We start from the raw sequence: 26,105 nt of genomic DNA, 5'->3' as shown, positions 1-26,105 counted from the left end.
GTATACATGGTAGCCTGTTGCAAAAAGTGACACAACAGCTGTTTCACAATAATGGATTTCAAGAGTAAAACAGGACATGCTGCTTTAGCTTCAAGATAGTTAGATAGGTGAAACTAGTATTTCCCACTTCAACAACAGAATAGTGAGTCACAGTAGAGCGGTACAGTATGTTATGAGGTTGCTCTGAAGCAGCCTGGTGTCCCCTGCACCCGAGTTAATGAAGATAAACACTGTGCTCTGATGTGGCAGCTCTCAAATCAGAGGCTGCAGATTAATCATCCTGTATCTCGCTGCCTTCAGATATCTGCACTCTGGATCTTTAAATATTCAGAGACTTCAGAGCTCTTCCCCAGATGCTCTCAGATTCATCATATCTGGGATCAACCCTGGGTGAATCTATCATGGATCAAATATACAAAGAAAAAAATTATTTTGATGTCTTTATTTCATGATTTTAGGTTTTATTTTTAAACAACCATTTCAAGCTTTGCACAAAAAGATTTTGACCACAACAGCCTGTGCTCTGCTTAATATCTTGGCCCGCGGGGGGAGCATAACATCACATATCAGATCCAGTCAATGACTACATACCCCATTACAAGATTCAGAGACATCTGAGAGGAATCAACTGGAGATCATGACACTAAGTGGTGATTACTGATTTCCTCCATGACCAGAAAGTCATACTAGCGAGTCTGGTTTTCTTCCCCGCCAAAGCACATTTAGTAATTAGGCCACCCAAGACAATCAAACTTAAAATAATCATCAAATTAAAACCTGTGAGAAAACAGTGACACCACAAGAGTGCTCAGCCAAACGTATATCAAATTAAAGTACAAGAACATTGTAAATAATATGTTATTAATAAGTGTTTTACAGATTTTTTTCCCAAACAGAAAAATAAATTCCTTTGGTCAAGTAAAAAACAAAATGTAAATAATAATAGTGAACTTTTCCTTTCACCAGTCTTATATCCCTCATGATTCTTCTTGTATTGTCATCCAGGTTCTTGAGGCTCTAAGGCTGCAAAGGAGGTGTCAAGGCAATATGGTTATGGTGCCCCTGGCGCTCCACGCTGCAGCATGCTGGGAGTAGGACTAGAAGAGTAGGAAAGGAGCAGAGGCATTGAAGGAGGACCAGAGCATCGTCAGACAGCAGGTGAGGGTGCGTCAGGGTCAGGCTCGTTGCTGTAGTTGTTGCTGTAGTGACTCCCACTTGGTGGGTGATTAGGTAGGATGTCCAGTTCATCCACTTGGGGGCCAGGGTGCATCACCAGCTGGTCCTGGGGGATGTCTGCTGCCGCCGCTGCCAGGTTGGTGATGGACTTGGACTTGACACACTGGAAGTCCACGTGGCGGCTTTTGCCCTCCTCCTTTTCCCAGGACATGCGGATGAAGGGTCTCTGGACATAGTTGTAAATGACCTCTGGACGACCTCCTGGTCGTTTCTTGACTTTCTCTTTATATGTAGGGTAACCTGTCGGAGGCACAGAGACAAGATAAGCTCTTAGTATGTTAACAGGTTTTCCCCAGGAAGGTGAGGTGATCAAACACTGGCTTACAAGTTGTTGTTTTTCACATTTTAATCTATTGCAGCATTATTCTATCTTATATCCTTCAAATTCACTTTTCCCCCTCATCAATCTACAATCGATAACCCATATTGACAAGGCAAAAGCTGAATTTTAGAGATGTTTTCTAATTATTGAAAAGAATAAAACTGAAATGTCCCATTATCTTATTGTAAATATTCAGAACCACAATTAAAGTAATGCCCTCAAGCCGTTCCTGATATAACATGTTCATGAAAATGGGGCCAACGGACTCCTGGACAGTCATCCTGGAAACATGGAGCCTCTGGTCACGGCTGTCACATGTTTTACACATGCCTTTTTCTACTTCTTAACCCATTAGCAATGTCAAACACTTCTGTACAGTGAGTTACTGCACTGTTGATTTTCCCCTCAGTGACCTACTTCATTATTAGATTTATTCATTTGGGTCAGCCACATCAACTAAGTGATGTTTTTAATGCATGTTGACCACTTTCCTATAAAACAAACAACCACCACATCTGTGATATTTTCCTTTTTTCTCTTTCCATTTGTCTGAGAAAACCTTTGCTGGACTTAACAAGTCCGACTTTCAGTGTAGTATCCTGCTCATACATTATTCATCTGCTATTAGTGAAACCTTTAGCTTGTTTTGCTGTCAGCACCTCAAGCTGTGGTTTATTTAAATACCATGAATTTCACTAAAAGCTAAATCTATTCCACTTACCTTCAATGCCCAGTCGTATTTTCTTTAATCCTCTCTCCTTTAAAACCGACTTGGCAACATCTCGGTTTTCAATGTACTTGAAAAATCTGTACAGTTTTGTGCTGTAGATGACTACAAAGAGAAAATATTTTAAAAAAATTGTTCATAACATATTTGTGTTTTGTACATGCATAGATCTGTGCCTCTCTATCAGTGTACTCACTTTGTGAATATTCTTCTCCCATTTGTGGCGGATATTCTTCATCCCAGTCCACCACATCATCATCAGTCAGGACAACAATGTGACACTCCCTCTCTCCACTCTGAGCACTGGCCACCATCAGAGGCAGAACCATTTCCTCCAGGTAAAACTCAAACTGTCGCCGAGCGCCATCGTTGGACAGCTCATGCATCAGGGCACCTGACAACAGAGGAGATCAAGAACATGGGTTAGGAGCTAAGGATTGTCCATCATGCATTGCATTCAACAGTGCTTTCCATTAGTGCCGGCTGTCCGGCCAATGAAGTCCAGATGACTTCTACTACTATTTCCTCAGATAGGGAGCAGAGCCTTGGTCTCAACTGGAGAAGGAGCTGTACAGTATCTGAGGTAGGCTTGTATTAGAGAAATGACTTCATCACTACTTCCATCTGTTTGTTTATTTAGCCTCATTTTAATCCACTCCGGTTTACCCTGATTCTTTGTTATCTCCTCCTGGGGTGGGGCTGCATTCACACGCACAATGTGACGTTAACTTGAGTTGGGTTGTCAACAACTACGCTCTTAAAAGTACTTTGCCAAACCACCTGTAAAACAAACACGTAGCAACCCCCCGCCCCCTCTACCAGCATTAACCTGCAGGCACTGAATCACAGCAACAGAGGGAGGACAACAGGAGGAAGAACTGATTCTGACTTATGTCTGTGTTGTTCATTCTTGGAAAATTATTAATTGTACTGACATTTTAGATTTTTTTCCAGTGACACATTATTGGGTTAATAATTTGTTGTTGTGAACATTACGGCTGCTTCTCTAGAAACTGTAATGTCCACAGAAACAACTTTATCTTAATGGTTCTAAAATATGTTTTTATGAGAAGAGACGCCACATTAATCCTCAAACCACATCGTGACACACTGGCTGAGAGTGCTCAGATGAATTTGCATTAGTGGTTATTGGTTCCATGTTGTCTTCATTTTGTAATTTTATTACAATGTGATCAATACACATTTTTCCGCATTTAAAACCAAATATTGAAATTAATGCAACTTCGTAAAACAGAAATGTTATATATCCACTCTGACAGTTTCAGTAACAAAAATAGCAGCCATGCCTCCAGTTCAGCACACTAAAAACAAAGTACTTAATAAGTACTTAAAAACTAATAAACACTAAAGCCATAACAGTTCCAGGCACAATCCTTCTACACAATAAAACACTAGTAGAAAGGAAATTTGTGTATGTAACAATACTGAAGGAAATACTCACTAAGGTCTCTGCATTTGATGGTGCTGTAGTCGAAGGAGATGCATAGATAGTCACAGGCCTCTCGTAACTCAGGGATGGAGATTCCATCAGGGCAACGGATGAGCCCTGATTTGTAGTAATCCTGTCAATTATACAGAAATCACAAATACAAGTTTATTTCCCTGTTTACCTGCGTCAAGGAGGTTATAACTTTACTTTTAAATTTTTACATACTGAAACACATACTGAAGAATTCATTAAAGTAGTTACAATAGTAGTAAAGATCTATGAATTGTATGATCAGACTGCAACTTTTTAGCATTTATTTATCTACTACAAGAGCTACAGAGACACGTAGGATTGTTTGGCCTTGGCGGAGGAATGTGCTCTACTGAGTGCTATTTTAGTTAGTCTAGTAATATTTCAAAAATGTGCACTGTTACTAGTTTATTATGTATATAGCTAGCTGTAATGCAGTCACACATACATACAACATCCATAAATCCAACAATCATAAAGTTTACAATGGTTTATGGAAGCTATCTTAAAAGGGTTGTAAATTTAACTATATGGAAATTTCTGAAGTTAAAGGTAGTCCTGCTGTATTACATAAGACAAAGTATCTTTAGAGTAAAAAAAATGATGTTAATAAAGAGACATACTGACCAGAATTGCTCGGAAAACTGTGGAGCTGATGCCCTCGGCCACCTCAAATTCCCCCTTTTCGTTGGGCCGTGTGAAATTATGTTCTCTTCCAGATCCAAACATTCTGAAAATTAGAAGCTGCTGTTTAATATTTGCATCATAGAAAAAAGAAATCCCAAATTTCCATAACACTTATCATGTCTATATTTAAATGCATATTTATTTAATTTATTCATTACTGATCGAAAAAAACACTTTCAGTTAATGTAGCTACAATGAGAAAGGACAAAGAAAGATGACGATAAAAGTGCACCATACCTGCCCAACATGGTATTGGGTTGCGCAGTGAAGATGGCGGGATCTACTACAAAGCGTGTATTGTCAACGATCAGAGTGACTCTTTCTGAGGTCCTGATGTTTCGGTTCCCGACACCGGCGCCCGCTCCTCCCTCTTTGGGATTCTCATAGACGAAAACCATTTCTCCAACTCCCAAGCTTTTGAAGGCTCCTTCAGTACTGGACAGACTGCTGTTGCGACTGCTCACTATCCCACTGCTGCTGGAGCCACTGGGAGAGACCCTCTGAGGCCGTGGACTACTGGGCCTCGATGATGGGCCACCATCTCGTTCACGGTCTACACATAAGACAGGCAGAATAATGACTTTGGGCATCCAATCAAAAACAGAACTCCAGACATAAATGTTCACATCGTTTGGCAACTTGATTTGGAGGTGCTTCAATTCATGAAATTCCTTGGTTCCCTCTTAAGCACCCATTTGAGTAATGATCCAAGGCTGATCTAAACCGACCAGACTGGAAAGGGCCCCCTAGGTGCATTTGTCTCGTATCCAAACAGTCAAAGTACAAGCTGACTTGTTCTTAACCCAAACATGTGGATTAGTGCAGAGTTTATCCATCCACAGCCAAAACCAGCAGAGACGTAAACCACGTCTGAGCTGTGAGTTGATAAATGCAGTCAGCTGTTCTCAACGGTAGCTGCCGAGAGCTGCAGACCTCTACCATTACATCCATATAAGCCTTCTATTCTTTCCATGCATACTCACCGCTGTTGTGTTGACGGGTGGGTGAGGTGACGTTGCGGATGCAGGGGGTGAGCTGGCCTTCTCTCTCGTGTGAGGAGTCCCGGGAGCGATCGCTGGAGCGGCGCCGGTCACGTGAACGGTCACAGCCCCCACTGGCACCATGCAGGCTCATCTTCTTCTGTTCTGCCTCCAGTCGAGATGCTCGGCTCTGACTGGTGCTTTTTGAAACAAAAGCAAAGGTAACATTCCTCTCTCTTCCAAGACCAGTTTACGGTTGTACATTTTAGTATGACACACAGGCACACCGTTTAACCCTAACCCTGGGCTGTCTAAACTCACCAGTCTGTGTAAAACAATACAATTCCACAGCACCACAAACAGGAGCCTCCAAAATGACTTACAAACTGTTTCCAGGGTTTCTGCAGGTTCCAACAAGTTACATTTAAGACTTTTAAGACCATAATGAATGAAATTAAAGACATGAAGGAATATCAGAGTCCCAGAATTTGTTATACTTCTAATTGAAGATAAGGCAAAGTAGTCCAACAGAGAATAATCCTTGAAACGCCAAATTATCTCGCAAACTGCAGACAGACATTAGCTGTCCATATTTGTTCCCACAGCCAAGCTGAGGGGATTTCTGAATGAACATGCTGCCAAAAAAATTCTGACCTTTTTTTTTTTTTTACAGCATGACATTTAAAGGTTCAGTGTGTAGAATTTCTGCCAATAGATAAATTTCACCTAAATATTACACACTAAACCTTTAAAGCAGGATTAAATTAAATATTTAAAAACCCCTCAAATTCAGATGATTTAATTTCTATTTTGTATTGTTTTGTTTCAGCAAATATTGCCTGTTATATTCATGAAGGTATGATTTATTGCAGATCAGTTTTATTATACTGAGTAAATGTTAGCTATGTTCACCTGATAAGCTGCCAAGTGAAGGTATGAAACCCTTATAGTACATGAGTACTTTGCCCTAACATGATAGTGCAGTATGCAGTAGTTCATGCAGGGGCACTGTACAACATACAGATACATAATGTGACACACACATGTATAGATTCTGCATGTTTGCGATCTGCAGCTTTGAGCAGAACCTTTACAGCACATCATCACTTTAAATTACAGTAACAAATGTGAGACCAATCCATGGTCCAGCTCCTCGGCGGCTGACACCACGTCCCGGCTGTGACCTGCGGGGCTCAGGCGGATCGGGTTTGCAGCTGGCTCACCTCGACTGCTTGCAGAATTTGCGAGGTCGGCTCGTCGCTTTTCGTTTTCGGGTTCACTGGAGTTGCTGTCATATGACCGCAGACGCGCTGCCATCAGCCGCACAGGGACAGGGGGGAGTCCGGTCTGGATCTTTCACCGTTCATAATCTGATTCATGGCAAAAATCAACAAGTCAGCCCCTGACACAGCGCGGACCGAACACTGGTCTGTGACTGAGTGTGCGCGAGTCGCTGACTTGTACACGGAGCTGGACGGTCGCCGGTGTGACACGTTACACTCCGGAACAAAGTCTTCTTGACACCGTCGCTGTCAAGACTGAGTCCGCTTACGACCGGGTTGGCTAGCGCGCTGTGTTAGCATTTACCTCGCGAGCTAACGTTAGCTGGCGCTGCTAGCGGTGCGTCATAACGCTGTTAATACAATGTTGTGAGAAGCCGCGCGGCTACTGACGCAGTCCCGACAGTACTGACACACGGGCCGTCACACGATGCGTGGTAAAGTCTGAAGAGAATAAAAATACACCCACCAAGCTGTCTGTTGCTTCCGCTGAGATTTAATCCGAGTAGCTCCGCAGCTAACAGCCATCTCCTTTCAAAACACCGAACTGACGTCCTGCGTGACGTGACGGCCGTTAACAAGGTGACGTCATGACGCAACCACGAACTTCAGTCGCTGCGGCTGCTTCTGAATTCTGACAGAGAAATAAACTGTATTTACAAGATGGCGTCCGATTTATTAATTATTTTCTTCTTTTTATTTATTTTCTTAACCTGTATTCACCAATTAGTGCATATACACAGATATATATATATATATATAGGTAGTAGGACACAGTTTGTGGAGAAAGAGACAAACAAAACAAACAAATCATGAGGGTAATAATAATGATAATAATAAAACAAATAATATAAAGACAAACAAAACTATCTTTACGTTTCACATATATGTTGTGGCATTAACTGTCTTATTTTTAACAGCTGCGGGACAATTTTCACGTTCCATATCTGTGTGATGGTTCGCGATGGTTTAAATGATATAATAGTCTACATTGTGTGCTCCATTCTATATATATCATTCTACTGAAAACGCCATATAATGTTGTAAAATCTATGATGGAATTTGGAGTTGACCGACTTCAACAGGTAGCACAATTTGTTGCATAGGCAATATTTTCCCCCTCACCTTAGAGCTATTACATTAAAAGTTATATAATCACATTAAAGTTGTCTTAAGAGCACTGAGACACTGATCAAACCATACAATGGTGAGCTGGGTGAAAGTTTAACCATCTTGATCAAGTTGTGATTGTTGAAGGTGTCAATTTGTTCTCTGGGTAATTCTGACAAACCTTTTGCAATATTTGAGTTATTTTACAAATCATGAAACTAATGGATTGGTTAAAAAAACAACACATTAATCGATGGGCAAATGGAAACAATTATCAGTTGAAGCCCCAAATATAAATTAGTTCAACCTCAGCTGACCATAAGAGTAACATTCTTACACATTAATAATTGTATAAGTAAGTGATAATAATCAAATATATAAAATTGAAAGCTATAACACGGGGGCGATTCAATTTAGGACTTTTATTTTTCACTGTAGTATTAGTACTTTTGAGTAGAGGATCTAGTTTAATACTAGAACATTTTTTCATGGATACAACCAGTTCAAAAGGCAACAGATTCTGTAAAGTGTAGGCCTTAGAAATATAAAAGAAAACTCAAGTGGGAAAAAAAAGAACACAAACGTACACAGTTTTGCTACAGTAATGTCATATTATTTGAAACAGAAATGTTGTAATATGGTTATTTGTGTTAATGCAAGATAATGAAAATCATCAATTTTGGACTCAATTTATTTGAATCTAAAGTTATTTGTAATAAATCTAGTGAAATTAAGCACAACCAGAAAATGAGCATGACGAGTAATTACAATGAACAATGATGAACAATGAAACAATGCTTGTAAGACTAGCTGGTTAATTGGTCCCTATTTGCACATTGTACATTACAGTTAACAATATACTGTATATTCTAAATATTTAATGTTGTCAGTAAAAGAGTAATTATTTAAACTTAAATATTATACTACAATATTTTAACTAAAACAACATGTGCATGAAGGTCTACTTTTAATGGCCTGAGTTACTAACTTGTTAATCCTGTTGCTAGACAGACAAAAGAATGCAACAAAATATATAAGAATCAACTAATTATAAATTCAATATTTAAAATACAAGTAATAAAGAAAGAAATAAAAACAACAAAATACGAATACAATTAAGGAATAGAAATAATTAGATGAATAAACAAAATAAATAAATGGATAATAAAAAACAATAATAATAACAGCTAGAAAAAAGTATTCACTGTGAGTTCCTATCATTTTGAATGGGGCTTCTGTGTGGTCAGATAAAGAACAGGAAATAAGTTGTTTTCAACTTTTCCATGTGTTGGATCCAAGAACATCATTTGGGAAAATGTTTTTAGTATTTCCTGTGGGTCCGGGCTGTGGTTTGATGCTGGCAACAACAATGTCCTTTAACTTTTCCTGAAGCCAGTCCTGCCTGTCTCCAACTTGTTTGTGTTCCCGAACATTGTGCATGAGCTGTACCTCACTGATGGTTCTCTTTCTGTGAAGATAGAGAATACCACTGTTAACTAATATAATGAATACTTTATTTATTATAATAATAATGATATTCATATAATAATGATTTATTTTGCTCTGTATAGACACAAACTCAAAACTGTATTTACCTCAATGGTTTAGCTTCTATGTGCAAACTGGTGAGGAAGAAGATCACAACCAACGTTTCCAAGTACCTCAATGAAAACATGTTCCGTAACTAAAACAAATGAAACAGAAAGTGGTTAGAAAATGTAATTTCTTTTTTTCTGTTACAACCCCTGATGTTTTTTAATCATACCCGAATCTAAATTCAAATACTCTTCCACTGTCATGCCATTCTTACCAGGTTTTCTGTCCGTATATCCAGGAAGAGTATGGCAGGTGGTTTTGTTGAGGAACTACTGAATCAGTGAGGCGAAGTCAAACTTGATCAGTCTTTTCGTGCGAAGAAGGTTCTTCCTTTTATACGCAGAGTAGCCCTCCCCTGGTCATCAATAAGCCATTTTCACTGTCTATGTTGTCACTTTTCAAATGCATCGATGGGGACAGGCATCTGCATGACACCACCACCACCACCGCTCACTACTAACTCATCTGTCAACACCTCTGCAAAGCGCCCTGTTCGTCACACTGTTTTTGAACTTGTTCCATTTTCACCCTTCAGGCTGAATGATCTCAGTTTTGTTGTGATGCTTATGTGAACCTGATGAAACACTATTGAACAGATCTTATCCTGTTGGTCAGAATACCTCCAATGTCTCATGCATTGGGACTGCAGTGAAAACATATACTCTTTGAAAAGGCAATGACTGTCATGCTGAATTTATTAGCAATGCAATTCATTTTATGGTTCACCTCATGCAAGCATCTAAAGGTCGTGAAGAAGTGCAAGTGGGTCAGCCCTAAGGGTCTGAAGCAGAGAGACCAATTCAGCGCAGATTAACAGTTACTCGCACACAGAGAAGATCTGAGAAGAGATAACGGTTCATTTTTTAGTGCAGGATGTTCATAGATCAGAAGACCGCACCTGCTCTTCGACTGAAGGTCTCACACTTTCCAAATGTGCTTTACTCTCACTAGAACCTATCCATTACCAGGCTTTCATCAGCTATGAAGCCGTCACAGACATTTTCTTTATATAATGTAAAGAAGAACAGATTCACATTTTATTAAAACCAAAACATCATTGGAATTGTGATCTGTCATAATTTTCCACTTTTAAGAGTCGTATTTTAAGTTATATTTATTTTCTATTCTAAAAGAAATCATGTATGATGCCATACGAGGTGCACCCCTGTGTATATCCATGGTTTAATGAGACATTTAAAACAAAATACACAGTTAACTGAGTATTTATGATGTATGGGTTGTAGATAACCTTGTCACTGTGTCACAAGGTGCATTAGGTAACCATGAAAGACATTTTCTAAATGTGGCAAAGGAATGGCTATGCCATGACTGAAGGAATAGGTGCCACAGAAGGACCTATATCTTTCTGTCATTAAGGTTCCCTGCACAATATGGTATACATTTACATTAGCAATTTTGCATACTTGCAAGTTATTAGATGTGTTTTTCAGCAATATTTAGTGTAGTCTTAATTAAAATAAATTAAATGATAGTAACTGTTTTTTTTAAATGATTAAAGTAACCCTTTTTTCTAAATGTGGCACTGCATATCCAACATCCATGCACAAGTCCTGATTTGGTAAGGTGCACATTTAAATCATTTAAGCAAAGCCAGACATCATCCAATACAACTGTTCCTTGTTCAAGCACATTGTGTTCTTCAAAAAAAAGCCTGGAAAATAGAAAATCTCAACAAATTCTCACATTTATTTTTAGTTAGTGACTGTTTTTCCCCTGTGTTTTGCAGACATCAGTGAAAACCCAATAAGAGTGTGAGGTTATTATAACAGGCCAGTCAACCTGACTGAGGCTGGTCCTCCTTGTGGGAGAAACAGAAGTGTTGAGACCACGCAGGGCCTGATGCTGACCATGTGACTCTATCAGCCCTCCCCATCCTGTGCTTTTAACTGAGCTCGATGTTTCGTGCACATGTAGTATACTAGTTGCTCTCATTACCTCATGCAGTCAGAATGTGAGCCATCTCAGTGATGGTATGCCACTGGTGTGTGCAGGAGGACTTGACAGGGATTGATGGGAAGAATTGCACGCAAATCATTAACATGGGTCACCCCCATGTCACAAAGAAAGTAAGGCCCGTAAAAATGACTCATCTCTTTGAACTATATGCAAGTTTGTTGGCTGTAAATAGGCTGCCTCCGTACACATTTGGCTTCTCAAAGTGTTTTCATAGATTTTCAGATGGTTATGCTTACCATTTTTTCTATGTATATCATGTGTTGTCATACCTGCTGCATTTAGATCCATATAATTAGGATAATGTCACAACAATTTGGGAATTAAATGCAACCAACTTAAGTTAAATTTAACCTTATGTGTAAGAGGTACGTATTTTTTATTGGATCCAATTAGCGACAGGTTCATCTCAGTTGTATGTTTAAAGGTGTGGAAGGACAGCAGGTCCATGCAATGCTTTCCCCGAAACCCATAAATGGAGTTACTTTTGTCATGAAATGAGGTCACCTTGCTCAAGCGTATCATGTAACGAAATAGAGTATATTTAGATTGTTGACATCATCCCGCCTTTGCCAGTGACACCAAACAAACACATAGAACACATATCTACATCATACCATGCGGATAAACATTTATTGCTCATGAATGGGGGAGACTGGTGCAGCAGTAAATCATTCAGATATCTCGGAGCCTTTTTGAGTTTCTTTTGCCAAACTAAATGTTTCATATCTCCATGAAACAGGTTCGCAGGTTGGATATGTCAAGTCCTGTCGGAGTCATGTTTATGTAGATCCCCACACTCACATCAATCTATCACGTACTTTTGCAATGTCCATCTGACTACCAGGCACAGGTGGTGGTGGTGTCAAGTTAGCATCTCTTCACTGTTGTGCACACGGAGCATCGAGTCCACAGACTGCAACGAAAGAGCAGGCGGAGAGCTTTTTTCTTCACAGTCATCATAATCATCACTATCACTAAAACAAAAGATGATCATTATCAATATGATGATATCTGATTTACTCTATAACAAACATTTCTCCCATTTAAATAAAAAACTTTTGTGGTTCCCGGAGGGTTCTGTCTGAGGTCAGATTAATATCCTCCTCAAGTGATGTCACTCGAGTCATCGTCAGTTTGGTTTGAAAATGTTTGAAGAAGAAAAAACATCCGAGGGCGTACAGTTAGAAAACAAGCTGAGATTATCCACTGGGCCTGTTGGGTCGATCTGTGCCTCGGGGGCGTCAGACCTCCAAACCGCTACCGAGAGTGGCTCATCCCTTTTTTAAACAAAATCTTGTATTAATGCCATTCAGCTACACACTGCATAAGCCAATGTTGCTGCTGGCTCAGTAAAGTATTGCTACAATTATGTGATGTAAATTCCTGTATGATAGAATAAATCCACAGCTGTTGATATGGTCCCTGAGGTTGTGATCGCAGAGCATCGCCTGCCAGTGTAAATCCTGTATAAGCTTCAGGTAGGTGGCAGGTTTTGACAAGGAAGAACAATGCATGGAATAAAAGAGACGATATTCCGCTGCAATCATTTCGGTGCTTTTCTTTCTAACCAGCCACACGTTCATTCAGTTACACGAAGAAGTCCTGCAATACATGATGTGGATCCACAGAAACCTGCATGTTCTGAGCATCATGGAATCAGTGTGAGATGACATGAAGAGACAGAAAACACAAAGAAGTCCACAGAGGACTTGTTTTAACTTCTTTAACAACTTTCCTGCCTCGACTGGTCATTGAAAAACTTTGCACAAGTGTATCCTTGAGCATTGGTGCTGTATGAAAGGTAGTCGCATTGGTGCTGTATGAAAGGTAGTCACATTAAATACTGATTTGATTTAGGTATTTTTCTGTTTACTGCAGGACTTTATATGTATTTTATTTAATAAATATAGAATGGAAAAAATTAATGTCGTTTCGGAAGCACATATACTTTACTGAGTTCCTAAAAATGTTATGTAATGCGTTCTTTTCCAGCTTTTTGCCAAACTTGTTATTGCTTGAAATATAAAATCTTTATGGATTTTGTTTTTTATTGCTTCATTTAAATGGAAACATTCTTGACCATAACTCTATATGTTTTTCCAAGAATTCCACCTGACATGATTTGATATCTTTGGAAAGTGTTATCGCGGAATTGAAAATAAGATCCTGCAGGTTTGGGTTTGTGTGGGCTGAACAGCATGACTCTGTAATAAGTGTTTGTGAGGTGAAGCAAGTGGCAGTCGGCAGAGAAAATTGCAAAACAGAAAAGAAATCATATGCAAAGTGCACTGACATGAATGTACAGCTGCACAGGAGGTGGGCGGAGGAGGAGTCAGAGAAACTGTTTGTGCTCTGGACACAGTTTAAGTAGCATGGTTATTCACGCATGCACTTTTTCAGATATACATCCCACACAGTGTCCTCTGATGTTTTACCACTTCAGAGGAGAGACCTTCTTAGCAAGTGCAGTGTCCCGGTGATGGTTGGTTTTGCGGCATTGCACAGGTAAATTGAATCTATACAATATCTTGAGCTAGTCAATTATATGCTACTTCCTGAATATCACAGCAGTATTTAGTGATATGGTGAAACATGGAGTACAGTATACAGCATATATTCCTACACCTGCACTTTAAAATATTGGTCTCATCCACAAGAGGTCACTGTGATCCAGCAGTTCAGTTTACCCAATGAAACTCCTCTTTTTTAAAATAAATTGTTTTATTAGTAATACTTTGCTGGAAAGACTCAGTATGTCTAGTACAGCACTGAGCTTATAGCCTGCACTTTAATATGTGATAAAAAAAGTGATAAAGCAAAAAGTGATATGAAAACACCAAGAGAAGGGATGTACTAACAGAGGCTCTGCGGTCTGACAGTAAAATAACAATAAAGCCAAGGGGACAAATATAGAATAACAATCTAAACTTGTCACTGAAGACTTGAGATTCTTCCCACACCCCGGCCCACAGCAAATATGTCATCTAGAGTCACTGAATTTAATACAGGGCAGTGGGGAGAAGTCGGATCCATACCAGCTGTGGAAATGTTTAAAACTGAACAAAAATCGTTGCATCAAAAGTTATAAAGAAACAATACAACCAACCCAAACAACAGTTTAGGTCTACAAATTGTGCAGACTATACACAAATGTGCAGACTTTCATATGATTTATTATTTACACACACTGTATTTGCTGATTAGTATCCTTCCATCCGTCCGTCCATCCATTATCAATACAGCTTATCTGTACTGCTGGAGCCAATCCCAGCTGACATTGGGTGGTCCCTGGACAGGTCACGAGCGTACCACTACATACAAGAACCCAATAAACACTTTATCCCACCTGATACTACTTTACTTTTTTGGGGGGGAAACTAACCAACAATTCCCTTATATGACCTGCATTGAATGAAAAACATCAGAGCAGCTTTGTCTATTGAATCCACAAAATACCACACAGGCAGCCAGTTGGAGAGAAAAACAACTCCTGCTGGACTTCTCGGTTTGCACTCAGGTCCCATGTGGTTTGATATGAATGCAACCTGAAAGCAGTGAGAAGGTTTCAGAGCCAATGGAATTTAAAGTAGAAGTAGCTGATAACTGCCTGTTCACTTATGTCCTGATGGTGCTGCTGATCTTGTTGTGTTTTCCTGTTCATGTCTTTTGTACCACACCTTGGAATTTGAATGTGGATGTACTTTAATTATCAGGTGGTCCGACAGCTGCCACTTTTCTTCAAAGCTGATTGGCTTTTCATATTTTTGTTTGGATCTGTGCCACTGAAAAATTACCACGATAATGTGTAGCGACTCAAACTGATGCACCGCTGTGCTGAGCTAAAAGGCAGAATTAGCGCACAAGCCCAATTTTCCTGCTGTGCGGTTAGATTCCTTCTCTCTATAGCTTACCTACCTGTAGAGGCTGCAGATTTCTAAAGAGTGACGCAAAGCTACAATCCGTCAAACATGCGGCTGTTCAGGGATTTAATTTATGTCAACCTTTAACCTTTTTGCTGGTTTTGTCATATTCCACGACCTTCCACAGCCAGAGATGCTGAGCTGATCCTGAACCTGATTAGTTATGGAGTCAGAAAAGAAAAAAAACAGGCATGAAAGATAAACTGATGCAAAATTATTACCCACTCCCACCCCCAACATTTTGCCTGAATCGTCTTCTATTATCACTGCAAATTCTTTTCTGCATATCACATTCATGAACCTATTCTAAAATTCCACTTCTTTTGGGCTCCATTAACTGACCCATCAAATATTCAATACTCAGCCTTTAACCACATTAAAAAGTAACAGAGCTTTAACAACTCCATTAAGAAATCTACGGGCTGTAAGTGAAGAGTATTCATTTTATTCAAATGACTCCTCACAGTCACATGACTCATCATAACTGCTGCTGTTTGGTCATTTCATTAATGCTTATGTGTATATATATACATTACTTTTAAAGGAATAGTTTGATATATTTGTTTTCCTTGTCGAGAGTTGGATAATGAGTTCTGATCGAATGACAGTATTGACAGGATGGTACTAGTTTGCTCAAGAGGCTTTATTATGTTGCTGTTCTCCACTTTTAAATTTTAATCACACAGTAAGAACCAGGATGTTAATATTATGGATTATGTTATGGTTTTGTTAATTTAGTTTATTCTTTTTTACTACAAATTCATTTTTTGGGCTTCTCTACCCAAGGTGACATTTCAAAGTGGTCAAATGAAAGATATTTCTAGTTCACCACATATTTGTGTTATAATACAAGGTTCCATTTACTCTAATGCTGTTTTCATAGAACCCAAGGTTGAGGTGGGATATGTCTTTTATGAGAAGCCACAACAATGGTTTGATGTATTTGTCCAATAAAGAAGCTCCACAGAGAGACTAATGTGGCCACTGTGACCTGTGACATTACAATACTCAGATTCGGTGATAGCAATACAACTGCTCTGTTCTCCTTCTGTACGGCTCATCAGCCTGGTCTCCCTCATGCATCTGGTATTGAGATGAATACTTTATTCGTAAGATCTCTCTCACAGTAAGCATATATTTTTCCCCTTAACTTATGTTTATATGTAGTGCTGTACCCCTTAGAGACGCAGTCTTTATTGAGATACTTTACTTTTTGTATTGTTTATTTCTCCTCTTTTGTTTTTCATTTGTTTCACATGGTTTTGTTTTCCTCCCCTGTACCTACGTGTACTTGTCAATAAGAACAAGTAACATGTTTATTAATTCTTGAATCATACCAAAAATCACAATTGAAAGGACAACAAACTTGACAAACATTAGCTCCTGTGTTAACGTCGGACATTCTGCACGTCGACGTCTTCACAACATAAACATGTCCACATTGAGGACAGTGAGACAGGAAGTAAGAGCAAGCAGCTGGTTAGCGTAGCTTAGCTTTAAGCCTTGGAACGGGGGGGGATCTTCTAGCCTATTGCACAGTCAAAAACTAATTGGAACATAGAAAACCTTCCCATTTAATATGTTATATTTAGTCTGTTTAAACAATGCATTGGTGTTTATGTGCTGGAGTATTCTTGTTTCCAGTCTTTATGCTAAGCTGTGCAAACTGCCTTTGGATTGCAGCTTCATTCATTCTACTTGGCAAGAAAGTACTTCCCAAAAGTTGAACTTCTCCCTTGAGCCTGTGTGTCTTCTAAATATCGATACACAAAGTTGGTGTAAAGTATTTTCTTCTTTTTTGCTTTGAATATCTTGTAAGTACCATTGTTTACTAGAGGATTTATGTACAATGCACAGTAACCTCTCACCAGCTGACTTCCACTGTACAGGTTTATTGCACATAAATACACAAACGCATTCTCACTGCCACGTTCCGGCTCTACTGCAAGTGCATTTAATCCTGTATCACCTTCGCAGTAGCATCGTTCTTCTATAAAATACACAAGTACAGAACAGCATGAGCAGATAAGCAAGGCCTGGTTTGAATTTAAAAGAAAAACCTCAAGACTCTTTTCGCTGGTGTTCTGCATCACATATTGATTTTCAGAGATTGGTCCATTGCCCACGACCCTAAATGAAATTCATGGGAGTCCAAATGAAATTCATTGGAAAACACAAATACGTCCAGACTCTAATTAGTTGTGATCAGTATGCTCTATGTAATTGATTTTCTATCCACTCATGCACTGCTAGATTTGGGTTTTCAAATAAACAGTATAATTTTGATACACTCACAAAATGTTTTTGCCTAAAATGCTATAGTTATGTATTTTAATCACATATAAAATTTTCATGAAACTTTATAAGTTAAAGGTAAAGGGTCACATTTAATAATTATTCATCGAACATGAATAATACAGCTGGCACATTCAGACACTTCATATAGTAACTACCATGGAAAGACATTGGCTCATGAGTTCCCATTGAATCCAGTTGTTCGGGTGACACTGAGTTTACACAGCAAAACTGAATAAAGTTGAGAGCAGATGCTGCCAGTGTGTGAGTCATTGTTTTGAAGTCCCAAGCTTTTGATCACTGGGACATTAATGAATTTTAAAGGACACACATCAGATGCTCTCGCTGCGTTTACAGATTCAATAAACACAGCTTCCCAACAAATGCCTTGCAGAGCACACCTTCGAAAAAATGGATCTCATCAGGTCTTTGGGTTTGAAGTTGCCAAATGAAAACCTGACACATTCCTTTTCAATGGGAACGGAAACTTCTTTCTAGTCGATGAATATTTAATGCAAGGAAAGGCTGCTTTAATAAAATAGCGCGCAGGCCATTCAAAGACATGTTGGACCAAGAGTGTCTTGGGGGAGCTTCTGTTGCAACTGTGAAAGAAAAGTATCAGCCTGTGAATACTAAAAGGGACAATGACAATGCAGAGAGACAGACTGAAGGAGAGGAGGAGGCATTCATTTTGTGTCTGTAAGTGAAGCAACTACCATTTTTCCACAGGGTCATTTTAAACTCACAACTTTCTGCTGTCACTTCATCCACCTGTCATGTAGTAACATGAGCAATTAAAGTGTGGTCAGCAGCTCTGTCTCACTTTGGGCAACATTAGATGACGCACAAGGGGGAGCTGCATGAGTCACACACACGCACGCACACACAGAGTCATATATCCGTGACTTCAGAGGACTTCAACTTACTCTAAATCTAAACTGAACTGTAACTGTACAATGTCTTAATCCTACAATTTTATGATTTACCTTATTGGGATTTGATTTTCATCCTGTGGAAGACAAGTCCTCCAACATGAGGAATACCTGGACAGCTGGATCAAACACACCCCCACACACACACACACACAGTTGAGTTAAGACTTTGTCAGACAGATTAAAATACTCAATAGAGGTACAGGCAAACTTCACATCATGAAGGCGACCAGTGGACCTCAGAATAACATCCTGTCACTGAACACTTCAATGAAAAGTCGCCCAGTGGCGCCACCTGCAGAAAGAGAGAAAGGTTCGACTTTATTCAAACAGAGCCTGGAAACAACCAGTCTCACTTGTTTGGATCCTTTCATTCGTCAAGCGTATTGAATCGGGTCATCACAGTCCACAGATTCCTGATTCACTATGATTTCACTTTAATGAGCCGCTGGTGCTTGAATAAAAGATACATTGCATGAAAACTACACTGCTCGGGAAATGAACTGCTTTGACATGCACCAGTATGCCGGTGCCAGGAAATTAAGCTACCAAGTGTGAGTTCAATATGTACTGTAAATTATGTTCCGCAAGCTTCAGGCTCATGAGAGGGGGAGAGAAAGTCTGAACAAAATGTATGAAGGCCGAGGCTGAGACACAGGAAAAACGTAATAGCTGTAGAAACAGGCAGGGGCAGCTGAAAGTACCTCCTACTTGGCAAAAAGAACTCCATTAGTGTCGAAAATTGGCATCATCAACATTTAGATTATTTCTATGGATTTGTGTCATTAAATAGCATCACACACTTTGTTTGTGTGTGGTTTTGAGAACTATGTAACACAACGCTCATTATTCAAAATGATGTTAGCGAGTTCAAGTCCAGTCTGCAGCTGTGAAGGATGGAGTGAAGGAAGTTGATCTGGCAAATATGGTAAAGTTTGGAAATGGTTTGAATTTCTCCTTCACCAACAACAAATGACAGCTGCAAATGCTAATGGCCAACAAGGGCCGCAGCCATAGCATGCAGACTGTTCTCCCTGTTAGTGCCTGGCGGACGGTACAGGAGCAGGGCTGCACGCACCACCAGACTCAGACCATCAGGCTTCTAAACTCATAGTTTGATATCCTCTGCATGTCTGTTTACCTGTTCTGCATACTCACCTCAGGAAAATTAGCAATAACTTATACATACATTCACATATTACTAAACAATTTACACTTGTCAGCTTGGTTTTACACTTGCATTCTCCAATGTATTTAGTTTTTTTAGTATTGTTGACTTTCTCATACTGAGCTCTTTATTCTTTGCTTTTATTTAAATGTGATTATTGCTTTAAGTGCACTGCTGAGCTGACCCGTCCTTCTCGTCCAACACTTTTCATTGTACTGTGGACCCTGTGATGAATTACATATGACAAATAAAACTTGAAACTCTAACCTGAAACCATGTAATACAATTCAGTCCAGCGGTCCCTCAACAAATACTCACATTCAACTGTGGACTGTACCTCTGTGTGCAAGAGTGGACACATTAAGAAGTCACTGTTAATGCCTACAGCTGTAGTCTACCTCAGGATTATTTTATAATTGGGTAATTTTTGAACTGACCTATTTTTGTTTTCATAATTGAAGGGAATTAAATTGTAAAAACTCCTCTAAGCCTTTGAGAAATCAGGGACTGCAGACTCCCTTCACAATCATTTCTGTGCAGTTGTGTGTAGGATATGTTTACTTATTTATTTGCCTCGATTGCCTTTGCCCAAAAATGCAAAGGATTAAACGAGAGGGAAAAATGGCAAGAAAAAATTCTAAAAACACAAACAAGCAGGAGTCAAGCAATGGAGATATTGTAAATCTCGACCAATATATTAATAAACACTTAAATCTGAAATCGTATCTACTTTAAAATGTATTATAAACTGATGATTGTAATCATAATGTGATCTATAATGTTGAGTTACTGTCATCTGTGCACTCACACAACATGCACACATATAGGAAACATGATGGAATACATGCTTACTGTCTCCATGGTTACCATATGAGCTCTGTAATTACATGGTTGATAATTATCTGGATTATGTGCGAGGCTGAAACGCACCTGCCTACAGTGTACGTACGCTGTTTCAGAGGCCGACCACTGAAAGAGCAGGGAAGGAAACTGGACGGCTAATCCTCCGCTCGTCGGCCTCTGACTGTGCAGGGCAGTGCAGCTGCAGGGGTTTTCAGTTTGGTCTGTTTTATAGGCGCAGCTGAAATCAAGAGTCATAAGAGGTTATTTGCAGTTTATGTTTGAGAGGTTTGCAGAGAGAGAGAGAGCGAGAGAGAGAGAGCTGGCAGTGCTGCTACTCCTCTAACAAGTAGTGACTTCCAACCTGCAGACTTGAACAGGTGACAGAGATGAGTGCTGAGGCTGGAATAGATTGCAGCGCTGTCAACTAGAATAAACCACAGAGCTTACATGGCAAACTGTCCCCAACAGGTTGAGTACTGCAGAGGCTGCTCTGTGCACTTCAGTTACATCACCACAGACGAAAATTTAAAATGTCTTTCCTGAAATCATCCTGATGTACTTCTGTCTGATGCAAAACTATATGCATCTGGGCACATTTATATTTTTCTATGAAACAAGACTGAGTGCGTGATGATTGCTGAGAGACTTATAGGAAAGTGAATACCTCCATATAAACCCCAATGGTGAAGAAGTGAAAATAAAACTACATCTTCAGTAAAAATGTGCAAAAATTGTGGCAACAGGAACAAAAGGATTTTTCAATAATCCAACAATAAACTCCCACCAAATGGCTCCGCAGTGAAGTTTACTTTGGAGACTGTCAATAAAACCTTTTCGTATCAAATTGTTTTGATGGATTAGAGTATGTACAAAGTGTTAGAGAGGTAAACAATGACAAAATGATAAATGCAGAGAACAGAAAAGAATAGAGCTTTACCTCAGAGAATCACAGTCTGGTCAGACTCATCTTTCTATACCGATCACAGCATTTTACAGCTTCAGAGGCCACATAGGGACACTGCTTGATAGAATCCTTATTTTGAAAAGCACAGAACAGTATTCGTCATCCTTTCATCCTGTTAATGGTGAATGTATTTATGTAGGATCCAGTCTTATTGAGCACTCAAAGCAATTTACAGTACAAGTCACATTCACCCTCTGAAGTATGCAGCATGACATTGTCCAGGTCAGAAGTTCAGCAACGGGAAAATGTTTATACTCATTATACTCACGGCTTGAATCGTCAAGTTACCTGCGGAAACTCACCAATTTGTCACAGCCTGTAGTTCGACAACCACACACATAGACTATAAAATAAACCTCATTATGTGTCTTCGCAGTTTTTTTTTATCTTTAAAAGGGTGTAAGTGAATACATTTCTTTCGAGGGAACTCTGGCTTTATAGATAAGGCTCCTTACAGTTCCAAATGAATTTAAAATTTGAGAAGGTCGCATGCACCGAGTGAACTGCAGTCTGCCGTACACACTGCTATCAGTGAACACCTGTGTTCTCACTGGTTTCCACCAGGCCTGTCAACAAACACAGGATTTAGAGTTTTGCTCCAAGGTGATGTTTGCAGAGGGTCTTTGTTTAGGAAATGAAGAAGGACTTCTGCACACACTGTTAGTAACACTGCGGTGCTCACTGACTGTGTGCAGTGTTTACACATCGTGATGCAGATGCATAACTCAATGTAAAACAACATCATTTAAAGTCAGACCATTTCTTAAATCTCTACAGCTGCATGTTGGGAATGCTGTTCCTCACAGTCCCTCTTCATGAAAATCATTATTTATTGATCTGTGAGTGTGGAACACTGTTGTACTGCAAAAGACTGTGAGGTGTATTAGCGGTGTATCTTTGCAGTACTGTCCTTCTGCAGCATGTTTTCAATCAAACATTTTTGATAACACAAACGTGAGTTGTGACAAGAGTTTCTCATTCAATTTCTCTTCGAAGAAACAATTTCTCTTCGAAGAAACGTTTCAACATTAGCAGAGAGATACATACCCTGCATTTGTGGGGATGAATACGTTCTGGGGTCTTTATAGTCAAATGTCATGAAGCACAATGTAAATAACATAAGACATTTGTGAGAAAGGGGGAAAAAAACACCACCAGGTTTCTCTGCAGTAATCACTGGAAACAGGAGACTTTTATGTCACTTTGAAACATGGATTTTATTGGTCTGGTATCATAAACTTTGCATAATTCAGGAGTCGAAGTCAAGAGATGAAATCAAGTCCCTTCAATGAAACAAATGAGAAACCTTTATCTAAAAAGATTCCACAAAACCGTTTGTGCCGACGTGATCAATAAAGCACAATGTCATGAATCTGGACTCTGAGGTGAGTTTTTTTCTTTTCGTGAGTTTTCTGTCGTTCCTCGTGTTCCCCGTTGATCCTGTCACCTTGTTCCCCTTTTGCTGTCTTTTCTGGTTCCCAGTGTTTTTTGGTTTGTGTATTTTTTGGACTTTGTCTATGAACCTTTTTTTCTGCAAGACCCTTTGTTTAATTAAATTTAAAAAAATTGTTAACCTGGCTTCTGCAGTTTGGGTCCACCCGCACTCCTGCACACAACATACTGTCTAGAATAATGCTGAAGTGTATAAATGCCAAACACACACACACTATAGCACACACTGAACAGCTGGATGCGTCCTGAACGCTCTGTAATAAGCACTTCCTTGTAGCATAGAGTATGAACAATAGATGAGTTCTGCTCATTCTCGTTCCACTTTAAACCCATGAAGCTGTCAGTCACAATATATATTTCATTTAGAAAAGTGAAAAAACAACTGCACTGGCATCAATACCTAAAAGCAGTAGTTCTCACATGAATAATGTTTGTCATGACACTCTGCTGCAGCGAAGTGAGTGTTTACACTTCTCAAAACAAACATCGTTTGTTGTGCTCATTGATTTTATTAATTCAAGCTCAGTGTTATTACTGAGGCCCAGTAATTTAAAAACAGAAGGTCAATGGTGCAACCACAGTGTGCACAGCCTGCTTAGTGTTTTCTTATTTATTTTTTATCATTGTCATGAGTCAGTCGCTGTTCTCAATAAATAGTTCATATTTAACAGAGCCTTGCATATATAAAATTAATCAAAACAAGTTTTTACTTGATTATGTTTATTTTACAAAATAAAAAAATGTCCCTTGTTAAATAATTTAGTTTTTGCTTCAGCAGGTTTAATGAAAAAGCTTAATTTCCCAAAGAGTGCTAAAACTCCCCCAGAACATTTTAAGAGATATAGTAATTCAGATTTCACTGTCATTCGTGGTCTGGGCTATTTCTGGCCAATGGCTATCCCTGCAAGAGAAATCACTAAAAATTAAAAGCCGACAGCAAAAATGAGAGGAAACTGGAGGGCACTTTCTAAAACCCTTTTTTGCCTTTGAGTTGAACTCGTAAAAATGAAACTATACTGCAGGAGATTTAACGTTTATATAAAATGTGTCCTTTAAACATCCCAGATAGAAAATCACAGTGTCCATCGGTGCTGACTCTGAACCTATGGAAAGATTTGACTTCATACAGAAATGGAAAGATATAATTACGATAAAGATCGTCTAATCCTCTCTATATAAATAGCCTCTTTCTTACATATCCAGGCTTATACATGCAGACCCACTCACCACAGGTTGTAATGAGCCTCTGACTACATGGCACCAGTGGGCGAGAGCAGAAAAGTGTGAGATTGATTTTCCTTACCGAACTGACTTCCTTATAAGGTCAGCCATATCGCAGGAACATCTGTTGGCAGCCACACATTTAAAGTTTTAGTAATAACTGTTCATCTGATGTGACATATACAGATGACAGACACCATGACAGGAACATGTGCACCACACATGCCAGTACAATAGCTCTGGGATACAGTAAACACCACCTTCATGGAGCCTTTTAGTAGAAGCTGTCAGAGCTTTTGATTAATGTCTGAGGTTGCAGCTTTGTGGTGTTGTGCTTGATTGATTTTTTCTACCGGTGTAGCATGTTCACTCCCTGGTGTAATGCACCTGAGGAAAATATGAAGTGTCACAGTACAGTAAATGGAAAAATAATCACAGCTAATTGATTTTACATATTTTCACATATTGGATTTGGCTGCAACGCTGTTTACCCCTGAAACTCCAAAAGCGTTTTGTGGACTCAAACACTTCACCCACCCCAGTGGATAATAAGTGAATCCCCTCTCATTATATCCCTTTCAGAAACTACATGAAATGTGGTTGCAATAAAAAAGAGATCAAATGATCAAAGGAATGAAACAAGAAGCAGAGTCAAAGGTTGTCCTATGCAATAAAAGTAACATAAAAGGATCAGAAGGGTTGTAAACAAAACAGTATTTCTGTAACTACAGGAATATATCTGATAGGATATATCTGATATGAGACCTACAGTTTATTTTAGTTAGAATACAAACAGCAGCATTTTGAACAAGCTACAAATGAGTTTCTAAGGTTTGACTAAGGAATATATAAAGTGCAATTCAATAGTCCAGACGGGAAAAGACAAAGTAGCTTTTAAGTCAGGGAGAGATAGAACTCCTTTAATTTTGGAAATATTTTGTAGATGGAAGTAAGTTAGTATAGTTCATCCAAAAATGAAAATCCACTCATTATCTACTCACCACTGTGCCAATGGGAGGGGTGGGTGAAGAGTTTGAGTCCACAAAACACTTCTGGAGTCTCAGGGGTAAACTTTGTTAGAGCAGAATCCAATACAGTTGAAGTCAATGGTGAGTCCTTCTTCAGATGTTAGAAAACAACAACATGCCTCCATACTGCTCCTGTGGTGTCATCCAAGTGTCCGCAAGCCCCGACGTTGAAGTTCGACTCCTAACGGCGACTTTACACCAAGTGTTTAGTCTAAATGTCCTCTGATATCTTCTGACGAGGTGCATTCAGGGACCGTCCGAAATGCTTACGTCCGCTAGCTTGGCCACTTCTGTTGGACTGTTAAGCTTAAAACAGGTGGAAATGACCTCGTTTCGAGTCAAATATGAATGTCGGGGCTTCCTGACACTTGGATCACACCACACGAGCAGTATGGAGGGAGGCATGTTATGTTTTTTTTCTGGTGTTTTATTAAGTCTGAAGATAGGTCACTTATCAGCTACACTGTTTACCCCTGAAACTTCAAGTGTTTTGTGGACTCAAACACTTCACCCACCCCATAATGAGTGAATTTTCATTTCTGGGTGAACTTTAAGGTGTGTTTTAAAATTCTGTTAGGAATCCAATGTGACAGCTAGATTTTGAGGGTTGCCAGGGGACCGAGAGATGGTAGGAGTTTGCCTGTTAGCTGATCGGGACCAACGATTATTATTTCTGTTTTGTTTGATATTTTACCTGAAGGAAGTTAAGTGACATCAATTCCTTAATGGTAGTTAGGCACTCTGTTAGGACACTCACACGGCTGATGTTGTCGGGCTTAAAAGACAGGTAGCTTTGGTGTTCATTGGCATAGGAATGATAGGATATCCCATTAAAGTGGCTAATGATGTTTCCCTAATGGGAGCTTTTACAGCGAAAATATAATGGG

General features: G+C 39.3%; 1 protein-coding gene across 1 annotated transcript; it reads right to left on the bottom strand.

Moving 5' to 3' along the window:
* Nucleotides 1-429: 429 nt before the first annotated feature.
* btbd10b (BTB (POZ) domain containing 10b) lies at nt 430-7,262 on the bottom strand. Its single transcript, XM_034581130.1, is given in 9 exon segments — nt 430-1,476; nt 2,280-2,390; nt 2,482-2,679; nt 3,748-3,868; nt 4,393-4,495; nt 4,690-5,005; nt 5,436-5,632; nt 6,656-6,689; nt 6,692-7,262. Coding segments are annotated over 9 exon segments (1,467 nt in total). The 5' UTR covers nt 6,750-7,262; the 3' UTR covers nt 430-1,147.
* Nucleotides 7,263-26,105: the final 18,843 nt, after the last annotated feature.

The sequence above is a fragment of the Hippoglossus hippoglossus genome, chromosome 3 (genome assembly GCF_009819705.1).
Source record: "Hippoglossus hippoglossus isolate fHipHip1 chromosome 3, fHipHip1.pri, whole genome shotgun sequence".
Taxonomy (NCBI): Eukaryota; Metazoa; Chordata; class Actinopteri; order Pleuronectiformes; family Pleuronectidae; genus Hippoglossus; species Hippoglossus hippoglossus.
Note: the sequence above shows the minus strand (reverse complement) of the source record. Positions and strands in the feature narration are given on the sequence as shown.